The sequence below is a fragment of the Pleurotus ostreatus genome, assembly GCF_014466165.1.
Source record: "Pleurotus ostreatus strain PC9 chromosome Unknown scaffold_5, whole genome shotgun sequence".
NCBI classification, from domain to species: Eukaryota; Fungi; Basidiomycota; class Agaricomycetes; order Agaricales; family Pleurotaceae; genus Pleurotus; species Pleurotus ostreatus.
In genome coordinates, this window is record NW_023503160.1 from 1,540,876 (window position 1) to 1,554,710 (window position 13,835).

At 51.1% G+C, this 13,835-nt stretch overlaps 5 protein-coding genes across 5 annotated transcripts; 3 read left to right on the plus strand and 2 right to left on the minus strand.

Moving 5' to 3' along the window:
• Positions 1 to 198: 198 nt before the first annotated feature.
• PC9H_007540 (uncharacterized protein) lies at positions 199 to 4,272 on the plus strand (the record flags this gene model as incomplete). The annotated part of the gene is made up of 20 exons (XM_036777071.1): positions 199 to 1,212; positions 1,265 to 1,372; positions 1,419 to 1,718; positions 1,790 to 1,949; positions 2,010 to 2,092; positions 2,150 to 2,172; positions 2,244 to 2,350; positions 2,406 to 2,419; positions 2,473 to 2,516; positions 2,567 to 2,798; positions 2,864 to 2,884; positions 2,942 to 3,016; positions 3,075 to 3,136; positions 3,207 to 3,358; positions 3,419 to 3,521; positions 3,575 to 3,599; positions 3,656 to 3,904; positions 3,961 to 3,987; positions 4,038 to 4,169; positions 4,222 to 4,272. 20 exons carry the CDS (start codon positions 199 to 201, stop codon positions 4,270 to 4,272), a joined length of 2,982 nt encoding a protein of 993 aa, XP_036630691.1.
• Positions 4,273 to 4,348: 76 nt separating this feature from the next.
• PC9H_007541 (uncharacterized protein) lies at positions 4,349 to 5,707 on the minus strand (the record flags this gene model as incomplete). The annotated part of the gene is made up of 3 exons (XM_036777072.1): positions 4,349 to 4,887; positions 4,938 to 5,411; positions 5,470 to 5,707. The coding sequence occupies 3 exons, from the start codon at positions 5,705 to 5,707 to the stop codon at positions 4,349 to 4,351; spliced, it is 1,251 nt and encodes a 416-aa protein (XP_036630692.1).
• A 417-nt stretch (positions 5,708 to 6,124) lies between these two features.
• Positions 6,125 to 7,935, plus strand: PC9H_007542 (uncharacterized protein; the record flags this gene model as incomplete). Its single annotated transcript, XM_036777073.1, has 3 exons — positions 6,125 to 7,517; positions 7,579 to 7,780; positions 7,839 to 7,935. 3 exons carry the CDS (start codon positions 6,125 to 6,127, stop codon positions 7,933 to 7,935), a joined length of 1,692 nt encoding a protein of 563 aa, XP_036630693.1.
• A 240-nt stretch (positions 7,936 to 8,175) lies between these two features.
• On the plus strand, positions 8,176 to 10,656 carry PC9H_007543 (uncharacterized protein; the record flags this gene model as incomplete). Its single annotated transcript, XM_036777074.1, has 6 exons — positions 8,176 to 8,295; positions 8,353 to 8,459; positions 8,510 to 8,764; positions 8,815 to 9,010; positions 9,064 to 9,199; positions 9,257 to 10,656. The coding sequence occupies 6 exons, from the start codon at positions 8,176 to 8,178 to the stop codon at positions 10,654 to 10,656; spliced, it is 2,214 nt and encodes a 737-aa protein (XP_036630694.1).
• Positions 10,657 to 10,791: 135 nt separating this feature from the next.
• Positions 10,792 to 13,725, minus strand: NIP1 (Translation initiation factor 3 subunit c; the record flags this gene model as incomplete). Its single annotated transcript, XM_036777075.1, has 7 exons — positions 10,792 to 10,856; positions 10,904 to 11,304; positions 11,359 to 12,143; positions 12,212 to 12,724; positions 12,778 to 12,981; positions 13,040 to 13,275; positions 13,338 to 13,725. 7 exons carry the CDS (start codon positions 13,723 to 13,725, stop codon positions 10,792 to 10,794), a joined length of 2,592 nt encoding a protein of 863 aa, XP_036630695.1.
• Between the last annotated feature and the right edge of the window lie 110 nt (positions 13,726 to 13,835).

Below are 13,835 nucleotides of genomic sequence, written 5' to 3' on the forward strand. Positions count from 1 at the left end.
TCACGTGGAAAGACGCGACAGTTCTTGATCTCTGCCAGTGTTCAAACGTTCAATCTTGGTTCTCTCCGTACCCTCAGTATCACCCCGCTCGACCACCTGAAGGCAAGCTCGCGCTTCAAAAACGGCAGCGCCTCGAAAACGACTTACACGACGCCCATGGGGGACCCCTTTCAACGATACAGCTTATCTGACGCCCCGATGCCTTCGACGCGACGAAGCTCTCCTATGGACGACACATTCCGCGACTACGACGAGATAACCGAAGCCCTCGATAACCTCCTCGGGCACGAACAGCATCAGAATCATGAACCTCAACTACCTATGCAAGCCGGTCCAGGACCATCATCAAACGCCCGTCTTTCACAGCACGCTCGACGGGAGCTGCCGACGCCCAGCCCCGGACATTCTCCTTACCGCTACTACCAGCATGGGCAGCAGCTGGAGCCGATTATGACCGGGGAGACGCTGCAGATTGATGAGTACCAGTCGGTCCCGTCGGGAGACCCGTTCGACGATACATACGGCGCGGCGCCCCATCGCGCGAGTGCTTACTCGAATGGGGGATCTGACTACACGCCGCCCTCGCCTCACTCATATGACCAAGCGCTGGAAGCGATGAACACGCTCCCTGCGGGCAACGATTACGGCGCGCAAGTGTTTGCATCTGGCAACTACTCACGCAGTCCCTTCCGCCCACCCCGCTCCCGCTCGCCCACCCCCGCTGTCGACGACGAGGACTACATGGTCGTAGGGAACAACAGCTTCCACTACGTCGCAAGCCCGGAGCGGCGTGTGCACGACCCGGAGAAGGCGGCGATGTATGTTGTGAACGGCGACTACGGCGTGCCGGGCGATTACATCCAGACCGCGCAGTATATTCAGAGGGAGAAGAGCCTTTCGTCGCACGCGAATACGGAGCCGGAGACGCCTGTGGAGACGAAGCACTATGGGCCTGCGCCAAGTGGGCGGGTAGTCCGCCGCCGCAAGTCGAGGAAGCGAGTGCAGCTCACGAATGGAAATTACGTGCTTTCATCGGATGTCCCGCCTGCGATGGTGATGCCGTTCAGCAGTAGAGGCGAGCCGGAAATGACGAAGACGCGATATACTGCTGTCACCGGAGACCCGGACGAATTTGAGAAGAGAGGATTTTCTCTCCGACAGAACGAGATGGGGCGCAAAACTGAGCTGTTCATTGTTATAACGATGTACAATGTAATTATCTTTCCAAGGCTACTAGAGTCAATGCTAATGACGTTGGCTGCAGGAAGACGAAGAACTCTTCTGTCGGACAATGCACGGTGTGATGCAGAATATCTCTCACCTATGTACTCGTAAAAATTCCCAAACCTGGGGTCCTGACGCATGGAAAAAGGTATGTAGCGAGACACCATCCCCCTGCCTTGACTAATGAATAACAGGTCGTAGTCTGCATAGTATCCGACGGCCGTCGGAAGATCAACCAGAACGTCCTTCATTGCCTGACTCTCCTAGGCGTATACCAAGACGTCGGGCAGATGAAGAACTTGGTGAACGGGGAAGAAGTCACTGCGCACTTGTTCGAGTACACGACGTCCTTTGGGCTGGACTCCAACATACATTTTAGGTACCCCGATAAGGGGATTGTGCCGACGCAGATAATATTCTGCTTGAAGGAGAAGAACCAGAAGAAGATTAATAGCCACCGCTGGTTCTTTAATGCGTTCGCTCCGCTGCTGCAGGTGAGGGTTTCTCTTTTGAACTGTGACCGAATCCCTGGTTCTGTCGTTCGCTGACTCGGGTGGTTATGTAGCCCAATGTCTGTGTCCTGCTAGATGTCGGAACGCGACCTGGGAACAAGAGCATATATCGCTTGTGGAAGACCTTCGATCTGAACTCCAATGTGGGAGGTGCTTGCGGCGAGATAGCGGTGTATAAAGGGAAGCACTGGTCCCTGCTCGCCAATCCGCTAGGTGAGTATTCTAGTACATCCTTCCTTAAACGCTCAACGAATCTGAGTGGAATGATTATAGTCGCTGCCCAGAACTTCGAATATAAGATCAGCAACATATTGGATAAGACGACAGAGTCCATGTTTGGTTATATAAGTGTGCTGGTGAGTAAACGAGTTCCTCCCCAGTCTCTAGCTTCGACGTTGACCGTCATGATGAAGCCTGGCGCGTTCTCGGCGTATCGGTTCGTTTAGTTTGTCTTGCGCCCGTGGTTTCGATTGAGCTGACTTGATTCGTTGTTATTGCACGACAAAGGTATATCGCCCTCCAGAACGATAAACGAGGCGTTGGTCCCCTAGCTTCGTATTTCAAAGGCGAGGTTTTGCATGGCCGAGACACGGATATCTTCACATCCAATATGTGTGAGTGCATTACTTTACCGTGTTCTCCATCGATCTGACTTGTTCTGCATGCTAGATCTTGCCGAAGATGTATGTACATATATTGTGTTCAGCTTGATAACTTTCGGTAACACGTCCTACAGCGCATTCTCTGCTTTGAACTCGTCGCCAAAGCCAACTCGAACTGGTGAGCCTTACATTACATATTCAGCTCCGCCGAGCCTAAATCCTTTAAAGGGTGCTACGATACGTCCAGGGAGCGATCGGCGAGACCGATGTCCCCGACGCCCTGCCCGAGTTCATCCTGCAGCGGAGGAGATGGCTGAACGGCTCGTTCTTCGCGGCGACCTACTCCATCGCGCATTTGGGGCAGATCCTGCGCTCGGGGCACAGCGTCGGCAGGAAGGTGTCGCTCATGCTGGAGATGATGTATAATGTGATCAATCTGACCTTCTCGTGGTTCGCGATTGTGAGTCTCTTGTCTCCATTCGCTGCTAAGCTAGAACGTAAGAATGCTGATTATATGTGTCGCAGGGGAACTTCTATCTCTTCTTCGTGAGCATATTCCGTCGAACTTTGAAAGGAACGGGCCTATACTGAGAGATCGGCTAGGTTGTTTTGACGTCCTCTCTTGAGGATCCGTCATTTAACATGCCCGGGATTCAGAATTTTAATCTCATAGTTCAGGTGAGGCGAGAGCCTGGGGAACGCTCCACGCGTCCGAAACTGACTGTTGAGTCAATAGTTTATGATGGGGTCTATCGTCATTGCTTGCTTCCTGTTTGCCATGGGTAATAAACCTCAGACGTGCGTCCCCTTCTTGATACTCAGTCGTTGACATACAGGGCTGATACTGATGCCAATCCTTTTGACATAGGTCAAAGATGAAGTATAAATTAACTTCGATCTTCTTGGCGATTCTTATGGTCTACTTGATCTTCGCGTCCATTCAGTGCGCCTTGAAAGCCGCACAACAAGGCGGCAGTGCCAATAGCGTCATGCTGTTCAGCGTTGTTATTACATTTGGCTGTGAGTTTAGCTTATTACATTGTTCTGGTGTCACAATTGAGTTAACCTTGCCGTGGATAGTATATGCGGCTAGCAGTCTGCTTGCGTTCGACCCATGGCATGTGTTGACAAGCTCTGTGCAATACTTCTTCATGTCTCCGACGTATATAAATATTCTTAACGTGTAAGCTCTCCGATGCTCTCTGGGAAGCCAAGGCCATTAACATGGTGCTCTAGTTATGCATTCTCAAACCTCGACGATGTACGTTCTCGCAGCTCACTTTTTCGGGAGCCAACTCGTACTGAACATACTCTTAGATTTCTTGGGGGACAAAGCAGGACTCGGCAGACGAGATTGATCTCGGTGCTGTAGTGCAGAATAAAGACAAACAAGTCGAGGTCGAGATAGCGACGGCCCCGAACGATATTAGCCAGATATACGAAGAGGCGCTGTATGCCCTGCGAAATCGCTCGGAGCCTCCCCCGGCTTCCAAAGTTCCCTCTGGTCCCAGTGATGCGGAGAGGGAGCAGGCGGCGAAGGACTATTACGCGAGTGTGCGCACAAATGTATGTGCTTCCTGTGCACATAGAAGTCTTGTCTTGAGCTTATATTTGCGATTTAGGTCCTACTGTCATGGGTACTCTCGAACGTGAGTGTAGTCTCTGAGCTGAGTGAACTCGACTCAACTGTTTTATCCAGGGCTTGCTACTTGTCTGCATACTTGGGGCTGGCTCCTCGCCGTCGAGTACGTTCGACCCTCAAGCAAACATGAACAGAACTAAATCCTACCTTATCTTCGTACTGGCATTCACTGCTATCACGAACCTAATAGTACGTGTTTTTAATTGCTCGTGTTCTCGTCAGAGATTTTACTATTGAACAGCGTTTCGGAGGCTCTACATTATATTTCCTGACAAGGTTTATCACTGGATGATTCTACAAAGGACACGACAAGACTATATTTATGACATTAGCACGAATACAACTAAAGACTTAGAAGGACATTCCCTTTATGCAAAGAGATAGTCGAAGAAGGATGCTTGCTGAGCCCTGTGTGTTTGTCTTAACGACACTACCCGGCGTTTGACCATGCGCCGACGAGCGGGTCGACGCACGGGTGACGGTGAAGGGGACGAAGCCGATCGGTCCTGCCTGGAAGTCCAATGGCGGGAAGCCAGGGGACGTCTAGGAGAGACCGTTGGTTGTATTGACAATGCCTCAACGCCTACGGTTATGTCTCCTTCATGGTCTCCTTCGATATCAGACCCCTCGATGACCGACCAGTCATTGTCTGGAGAGAAGGGTCTCGGGGATTGCGCTTCGACTATGTCCTCGAGATGCTTGACGTCTGCGGCACATTCCGCGTCCGATTCGTTGCCTTCGGCGAGGATTTCGGATAGGACGTCAGTTTCTGGGTCGGTTTCAAACTGTGAGGCCGAATCGAGGTCAGTTGTGGGAGGCGTGTAGAGACCGACGGGGGCAAAGGAGTCGGGGTGGGCAACATTCGGCCGTAGGAGGTAAGTTAATCTGCGTCCCTTCACTTCCTTGCCTACGGTGAACTGTTAACGGCGGCAAATAGGGACGAATAGGAAGGCCCACTGAAGCTGACGATCTCGTAGTAGCGGGCGCAACAATGCACTACGTAACGGGCAAATGCATCCTCGCTGACCGCCCAGATTAACTGCAAAGGGTCGCGGGAGACCTCAGAGATGCAGTCCATCCTCCCAATGGGTATTCCTGGGAAGTTGAGGAGAGACGACTCTGAGCCGTCAGAGGCGGCGAATGCTCCGCCCTGGAGCCATTCAGTTATCTCCTTCTCGATATCCTCGACGAGGATTTGTGCTCGGAATCCAGCCTTGCGCAAGTCCCGTCGCATACCCTTTAGACTGAGTGAGAACCGCCCAGCATTCGCGGAATTCGGCTCTAGAATTGGTTGAATCGTATCCGGCGCCTTCACTGTGCGGGGTAGATACGCAGGCAAGGGTTCAGGGAAGGTTCTCTTTGCATTGGGAAGCAGTGGTGCATAGTCTGCCTTCGAGGCATGTACGATATGTGGGTTATCAACGAAGCGGGCTGCGTGTGGAAACGTTAGGTGGTGTTCGTAGGAAACTAGTACTAAGTGGGGTCATACCGTTCTCCTTCCGGCGTACCCAACGCTTCCCCTCGTTATCGTCCCGCTTGATGCTCTTCTTGACGGGCAAAGAGCGACTGATTGGCTGGTCTGCATGCAAATGGGCGAAACGATGACTGACACCTGGATTGCGTAGAATTGCGGGGAATGAGAGTGGCACAGGAGCCTCCTCACGAACGGGCGCAGCGGCGGGTTGCATCTGGGGTACAGCGACGGGGGCGGGAGCGTCGGTGGCCATGTTCTGTAGATTCTTGGGGATTCTGTGTGAGTGGGAAGGTACTCAAGCTTTAAGCTTAGACTATTCGAAATTCTGGCGAGTCACCGCCAACTGGCAACCCTTGATAAGATAAGGCGCCACATCTTCAGTAGGCGCCCAGCGCGATGCTTCGGGACCTAGAACTATAGGCAGTGCAATCAGGCTGCTGCGGCTTTGCTCGCGACGACTACATTCGTCAGAAGAGGACTGGACTGAAGAATTCACCGCAAATACTGATGTCCACCGGCAACCCACTTTTACTCATGCGCCAACTGACTGGCAACTCCCTCTGAAATATCCCCACCCAACTTCAACTATCACCGGTCGGTCCTAAATTTTAATGGCGGAAACTGTAATTCAGAAAAAGCCCAGCTCACAGAAATCTAACAACTCAACACCATGGATGATGACCTGAGTGCTCTCATTCTGGGAGTTGGGCTGCGTGTCCTCGCCCGCTTGGCTCGCTTCAATCTCAAGATTACAGCCTTCATGATCGGTGTATGGGAGGGATTCGCGCTTTATCAAACTACAGCCTACAAGCCGAACTCATTTCACGCGTATGCCATGCAAGCGCTTCGCTTCGCTTTTGACTACTACTTCTTCGGCAAGAATTACCTCCTCCTTGGAATGATGACCTTATACTTGTTGGTTACGTGGGCGGCCACTAGGGCACTTGTCGAGTCTGCTATCGCCGAACAAATACCCCCTCCCCGAGAACCTCATACGAGACGGCCTAGGACGAGGCCCCCTCGACCCACTCCTCTACAAACAGCTGTCGCACCAGCTTTGCCACCAAGGGAACGTGTCGTGCAGTTCCAACACATTCCCCCACTCCCCACACGTCCAAGAGTGTACGAGGAAGACCACCGTGTCCGTGACTCGGAGACAAGGAACGTCGAACAGGTTTTGACCCCTCAACCTCAACCTACGGCGTCCCTTGAGGATGATGACCACATTTCCATACATGAAGTCTCACCGTCGGGCTCTGAGCATTATTCTTCCTATAGCTCGACTCCTCCTTCCGTGAACGACGCGGCTGAACCCACGACTGAATCTGCCTTCGAACCCACCAACGAATCTGCGACTGAGCCCCCGCTTCCTGTACAAACTTCGGAGCCACCTGAAGAGAGTGAGCCCATTGATGACGTCCCCTCCGAGAACCTTGCATTAATAGCCAATGATGCAAAGATTATCGACAAATTGGAGTACGCTCACCCCTCAACTTCTGATGTTGGACCAGTGAATGCGATGCCTACGCCTCCGCTCACTCCATCAGGCGACGGCCGCGACGATATCCTTTCCATACAAATACCTCTTCTCGACCTAGGGCGCAGCCCGGAATCAATTATTGTCTCCGAATCTGTGCAGGCGATGGAAGATGAAGTGGGAGAGGTGGTTGTGGCCGTGTACCAAGCGAACCTCGTTGCTACATCCGACGTAGCTCCGGCGGTGCCGTCAGTGAATATCTCGAAGTCGATAGACCAGGCGGATGCCACCGACATTAAACCAACAGACGCAACTCCTCAACCAGCCACTGATGCAGCCTCCATGCTGGCAGAAATAGAAAGCATCGTGTCGACAATCAACCCTCAGTCTCTTCAGAAGAAAGCGGAAAACTACAGGAGCCAGGCTCAAGCTGAAGTGCAGAAACGGGATGAACTTTTGCAAGAGCGACTGAAAGCATTAGCAAAGACTCAGGTTCGGGAAGCATTCCTCTTAGCCCTAGAAGCGAGGCGATCCCAGGAGAATGCTGTTTCCCTGCATAGGAAGGCTGAGCGGCGGTATCTCTTAGGTGATTATCCTACCTACTCACCGCTCTCTTATCGGGGTCTGATAGCGTGGATTGTATATAGCCAATAACCGTGGCCTACCAGCAAATACCCTCGATCTCCATGGGCTACGTGTCCCAGAAGCTATTTACAGAACGAAAGAAGCTATCAGAGATATTGTGCTTTCTGGGGGAGGTCAAGATTTGAAGGTCATTGTTGGTCGAGGTAACCACTCCCCCGGAAGCAAACCTGTCCTGAAGCCAGTGATTTGGCAAGCAATGGCAAAGTGAGTCCCTTCGTTTCACCTTTATAAGAGGTAACGTCTAACTCTGAGTCATTCGCAGGTCTGGTCTAAAGCCGAGCTTCGACAGAAACCCGGGTGTACTCAAGATCGCGATACCTGTACGAACATCTACTCCCGTAACTCCTGTGTTGTTGTAATCTCTTGCTGATCTCTTATTGTTGTACTTGTATACTTATACCCCGAAATTTTCCTGCTGTAACAACAATGATATACGTGATTGGTCTCCGTGTTGTTGCCCTTGAAGACTTCTGGGTAGTTCCAAATCAATGTTCCCTATTGGCTGAGTGTCACGCACACGATCGTTATATCATGTGAGCGTGACCGATTGTTTCCTTCTACGCGGCGTGCGAGTTCATTGAACCTGAACTAACACCACAATGTCAGAAGCACTTCATTCCTGGCTATCGTCCTATCTCATTGATATTGGGGAAGAATATGGGGGCTCACTGACTAGTGTTCCACAGCATACGAAGAGGAAGAAAGTTCAGCTCGTGGAGGTACATGTCCTTGAATATTTGGGACCAGCTCGCAACTAACACAAACTGCAATTGAAGTACTTGACACGTGGTGAAGGTGACGACAGAATATGGGTCAAGGTCTCTGACAGGCAGCATCGAATGCCTGTTTGCTTAACAAAGCTTGCACTGGAGGAGTTCGGTAGGTAGGCTCCAATCATGTATGTCCAGTTATGATGCTAACGCAGTGATTCAGGCTGAACCAAAGTCGTTTGACTAGTCACAAGACGGCTCTCATAACTATCAAGGATTTCCGATTGGTCCTTACGCGAATACCTGTTGGAAGAGGTCGAAAGGGCATGACGGCAGAGCCGTACCTTGCGTTCGAGTGTGACTCCTTCACAATTATTGGGAGCATTGATGAGGCCGAATGGGGAAGGCCGAAAGAGATCCATGAGGAACGCTCGATACATGAGTGGATCGAGGGTTTACGATCACACGGCGGAGCTGGGTATAAGTTGCAGTTTGGATGAAGGGAATTAGTACTGATGAACGGCGTAGGAATGTCCTGAAAGAGCGCAAGAAAGCAAGGGAAGAACGGGAAACTGTGAAAGAAACCAATCAACCTCTGCTCCTGCAACAGGCCAAAATCAATGTAACAAAGCAAACTGCAAGAAAGACAGCTCCTCTGATTCAAAGGTCATCGACCGGTGATGCCGATGCATCCCCGATGTCAGAATATCGCAGAAGCTGGAAGGTGAGCTTATTAGAGTTCTTGCTGCACTTAGAACTCATGTAACATTGTTTCAGTACATAGAAAATAGGATTGCCGACATTGTTACCCGCCATATACCGTCTTCAGAAGGGAGTGAATCGACTTCTTCGGAAGAGCCGCCGCAGCCCTTCGCAAGTAGAAATCCAAATCCCCTTAAAGCAGCTCTCCAGAGTAAGTCCCATGGGTACACTTACAGTAGGAAGGGCACGTTCATATGTTTTACATCAGGCCCCAGAATATCTGCTGCTTCTCCCGTGGTCAAAGCTTCACCCGTCGAACGCCATGATCACGTCTCGCCTTTCAGTTCGCCACTTACTGAATGGTCGTCTACTCCGTCCCCTCGACTGAAGAGTAGGTCAATCGCCTCCGGAAGTCCCAGTCCCAGTCCCAACCGTGATTTGGATGACAAAATTACAACCGTAGAAAGCGAGGCTGAGCAGCGAGAGCCTCTCCGTATCTCCTCATTGCCATCATCTCCTGCCATCATTCCAGCAACGTATCCGTCGTCCTCAGCGGCAGCCCCTCTTGTATCAATACATCCTGCAATAACGCGCAAAGTACCAAGACCAATGCATGTACTCCGCACCACCGGCGACCATATCGTCGCGCCCGATTCTGATATATCCTATTCACTATCTCAGTCCCAGTCACAATCCCAGTCGCAATCCCAACCGCGATCCCAACGTCGACCACGAGGCATGTATCTACACAAGTCTTCCTCGCAAATCTCAATAAGCCACGAAGTACCACTTGATGACAACGAGGCCGAGGAAGCAGACAGCAACAACGAATCGCATAATTCCCTCTTCTCTGATTCAGGTTCAGATGTTGACATGGATGAACAACGCGACGAGGCGGATCCGCCACAATTTCATGCAGCGTCTACAAGCCTAACGGAAGATGACAGTGCAGACGCTGGAGTCCCCCCTCTGCCACCCAGTAGCCAACTAGTAGGCGCAGCCGTTGATGTCGATGATAAACCGACGGAACCTCCGCTCCCATCGCCACCGCCGCCCATCGTGTCTCCCCCAGCGCCCGTAGCTATGGATGTCGACGAAGAGTCGCCGATAATCTTGGAATACGCAGATGAACCAATACCCACACCACCGCCCAGTCCAAAACAACCGTCTGAACAACACCAGTTGCCATCGACTCCGTTGAAGGTCAATGATAAAGCTAACCACCAGAATGGCAACCATGATGTCGTTGATCCTCTTCCGTCACTGCCATCGAAGCACGAGCATGACCCTAAGGAATGGCTTGAACCGAGCTACATGCGTTCAAAGAAACGCAAGTTATCGGAGCAAACGTCTGCGACGCCCACTACCCTAGGGAAACCTTCGACAAGCGCAGCCCTCTTGCCTTCGACATTACCTAAACACAGTGTATCTGAAGCTGAAACACCCCCAGAGAAACCAAACACAAGACGCCGTCGAGAGACTGACGCGCGTCGCGACGTCGTGAAGATCGAGGAAGCGACGCAGACATTAGAGCCTTTGACCAAACTCAAAGGCTTTGAGCTTGACATCCCAAAAGCCATTAGAGCGGACGAACAAAGCAAGTGGTGCACTTGGGAACGCTTGCATCGCATTCTCCTAGTTACTGGAAGAAGTAGATTACCGCAGTAACACGTTCAGACAGAACACATGTAGCTCGGGATATGCTCAGCCTTGGCATATGAAGAAAGTGAAGAGGGACAGATTAACGTTTTTAACTCAAAACATGGGAATAATGCTATACAATACATATGTGAAGGTGCTAAACTATCCCGTTCGTTGAGCAGTACCCAAACCCTGAGCAAATCGTGATCCACGCCCCCGCATTCCACCTGTACAAAGGGTGAGCAGATGAGGGTCCGACAGGATGTGAACATACCTCGAGCACCTCTGGTGCGATCCCCACGTCCTCTCCGTTCCTGCGTTTGTTCTCCACGCTTTTCGCCTTTGTCGGCGCCCTGGCGATCGCCCCAACCAGTCGTAACACCCATCTTAGCATCCAAAGCCTTCTCGTTCTGCTCAACCATCGCAGCGACTTTATCAGCTACAGTCTGCGCAAGTTGCTGTGCTCTGGAGAACTCGATGCGATGGAACACAACGACACCTTGGGCTTGATCAAGCGAAGCCGAGAGTTCTTCGCTCCAGATCATTTTTGACACGATGGAGGTGACGGTGCGTAATGGGAGGGAGAATGTGCGGGAGAGAAGGGAGAGGGATAGAGTTGTGTAATGGGGTGCGTAAGTGAAGAGATATGTTCGGAGTCCCTGCTCTTGGATGCGTCTGCACAAAGGGTCAGGAAAGTCAAATACTATGTGGTTGAAAGCGCAAACTTACTTCGCCAGCATCTCTTTGACAGAAGCAGCTTCGGGCATCAAGCTCCAAATCTTGATGCTTTGGATCAAGTCCCGACAATGTTCCCATTCGCCATCCTGAAGCGCCTTGCTTGCTTGCATGATATGATCTCGAGTACTCTCGGGAGGACCTGTGAAGACTTGACGATCGGCGAAGTCGAGCAACCGTCGGAATGGCTTGGATATCGCCTTTCGTTTCAGCTCTTCCGAATCAATGCTAGCGAGCAGCGGAATTTCAACAAGCATGCTCGACACAAGGAAGGCAGCTTCAAGGAGCTCAGTATTGATGTGCATGTGGAAGGGTAGTTGTCGCTGCCTCTCGGCCTTTTCTTGCTCCGGTGACAGTGTTTGGAAGCGTTGTTGGTGGACACCTTGCGCAAGAAGCTCCTTCACACGTTGAGTGGTGAAGATATCCTGCAGCGTAGCCTGAGCTTCTTTGATGAGGCCACATCGGAAAGCACAGAGACCCAGTTGAACAACAGTACGATTGTACATAATTTGAGTTGCAACATCGGCGGAATGGATAGATTCTTGCAGATGTGACATCAACAACATATCGCGACCACTGTGGAAATCGTTGTGCAGCGCGTGATGGTAGATGTGGCTGAGCATTGCGCGAGTCCGCAGCAAAGAGTTTCCAGCCTTGTACAGGTAGACGCATAGAACATGTATCAAGCCCGACGAACTGCCCTGCTTTGAAAGGGACATGGAAGGCTTAATATCGGACTGCTCCGCGGCGGATTCCAAAGCTTGAACAACGGCGTCGGGCTAAGGCATCAATGGACCACATTAGATACAGAAGCAACGGTAGAAGGTAGAAAATTGTGGAATCATACCTTTGAATAAATACGCTCTAAACGTCTCATAACAACTCTTCCAAGAGGATCGTCTTGTTTTGATTGTTCATAGAAGGCCTGAGCCCTACATATCGTGCAGTATAGCACTTTTTCGTCCTTCAATCTTTCAACGTATTCCGTCCCGTGAGGGTCGATGTTTTGGAGGCTCTTCGTGAATTCGTCATCCAGTCGATCTACGAAACTGATGATACTGCCACGGATACGGACGACGCCGTCCTTTTCTCCGCTCGGTGTCCGCTCGATCAGCTCGTCGTAGTCTTCAGTGATTTCTTGAATAGAATAAGAAGAATCGGCGGCCACAATCGAGACAAGTTGGTCGACTTCACGTTGAGCGGATATCCACAGATCCACAGGCATGTGGGAGGCCACAGATGAGTTGTAGTCGAAACGTGAGGAGATTAAGGCAAGAAGGACGCGAATACGCTGGTATGAGGTGACAGCAACCTCCAAGAGTTTCTCTAGAATCTTGATTTGTTCGGCGCGGTCGGTATTCTGGATTCTTTTGTGTTAGCTGGTTAATCGTGAATACTTGTATAAAGCTTTACCTTCTTTCCGCGAGCTTCTTGGACGGACTGTAGATTCTTGTATATACTTTCCGACGTGAACTGCATAGCCTTTACGCCCTTCGGCACAACAGTGGTGAAGTCCTCGTCGTCACCCTCGACTACTCTCACCCTCGGCGCTCTCTGTGGGGGAGCCGTGTCCCTAGTAATCGTGGCAAGGTAGTCGCGCTCGAACGTCTCCGGGTCCTACATAACAGAAAGTTGACATCTGCGCAATGCATAAATCTGTATTACAGATACATACGGCTTGGTATTGTTTCAACTCCTTCTCGTATTCCTTCAAAGTCTTCTTGACTTTCTGCCTCATCGCTGTCAAGGCCTTCGCGTTGGTAGCGTTCATCTTCTTCTTCGCCTCCTTCTCCTTCGCAATGGTGTTGGTGACCGAAGTCTCAAGACTGGCTATAGTTTTGAGGAAGAACGGGGGGAGGGGCTCAGAAACAGTGCTCTGGCGTTGAACCATACGTATCAGCTTGTCGAATTCTTTCATAAATCGTTCGGGTTACTTAGACGGTGGTCAAATCAATCCATCAAGTAGCGCGTACCGTTGGATATGGCCACCCAGTCATTTATTTTCATGGCATTATCCATGGCTTTCCCCGTGCCTTCCATCTCCTGCACACGCTTCTCTGCAGCACTGATAATCTTTCCAGGCTTGCCCTCATCGTCGCTGTCACTATCGTCCGTGTCACTAGCCCTCGGCAGTCCCTTCTTCTTCTTCTTGGGGGCATCACTATCGTCGTCGTCGCTGTCCTCCTCATCCGAACTCGAGTCACTCGACGAATCCGATCCAGCTGTACGCAAGAATTGAGACATGGCCGTCTTCGTGGTGGTGGTTTTCGTGGTGGGGGCCTCCTCGTCGCTGGACATGAGCTCCTCAGACTCATCAGAGTCCGAATCTGAGTCGCCAGCTTGTCTGAAGAATCGTGACATTGTGTATAGGATGGGTAGGATGGATCACTAGACAGTCACTTTGTATTGACTCAAAATTTTGGCTTTCTGGACTTTGCCGGGATAATTTGGAACTCAGTCAACTTCGGCAG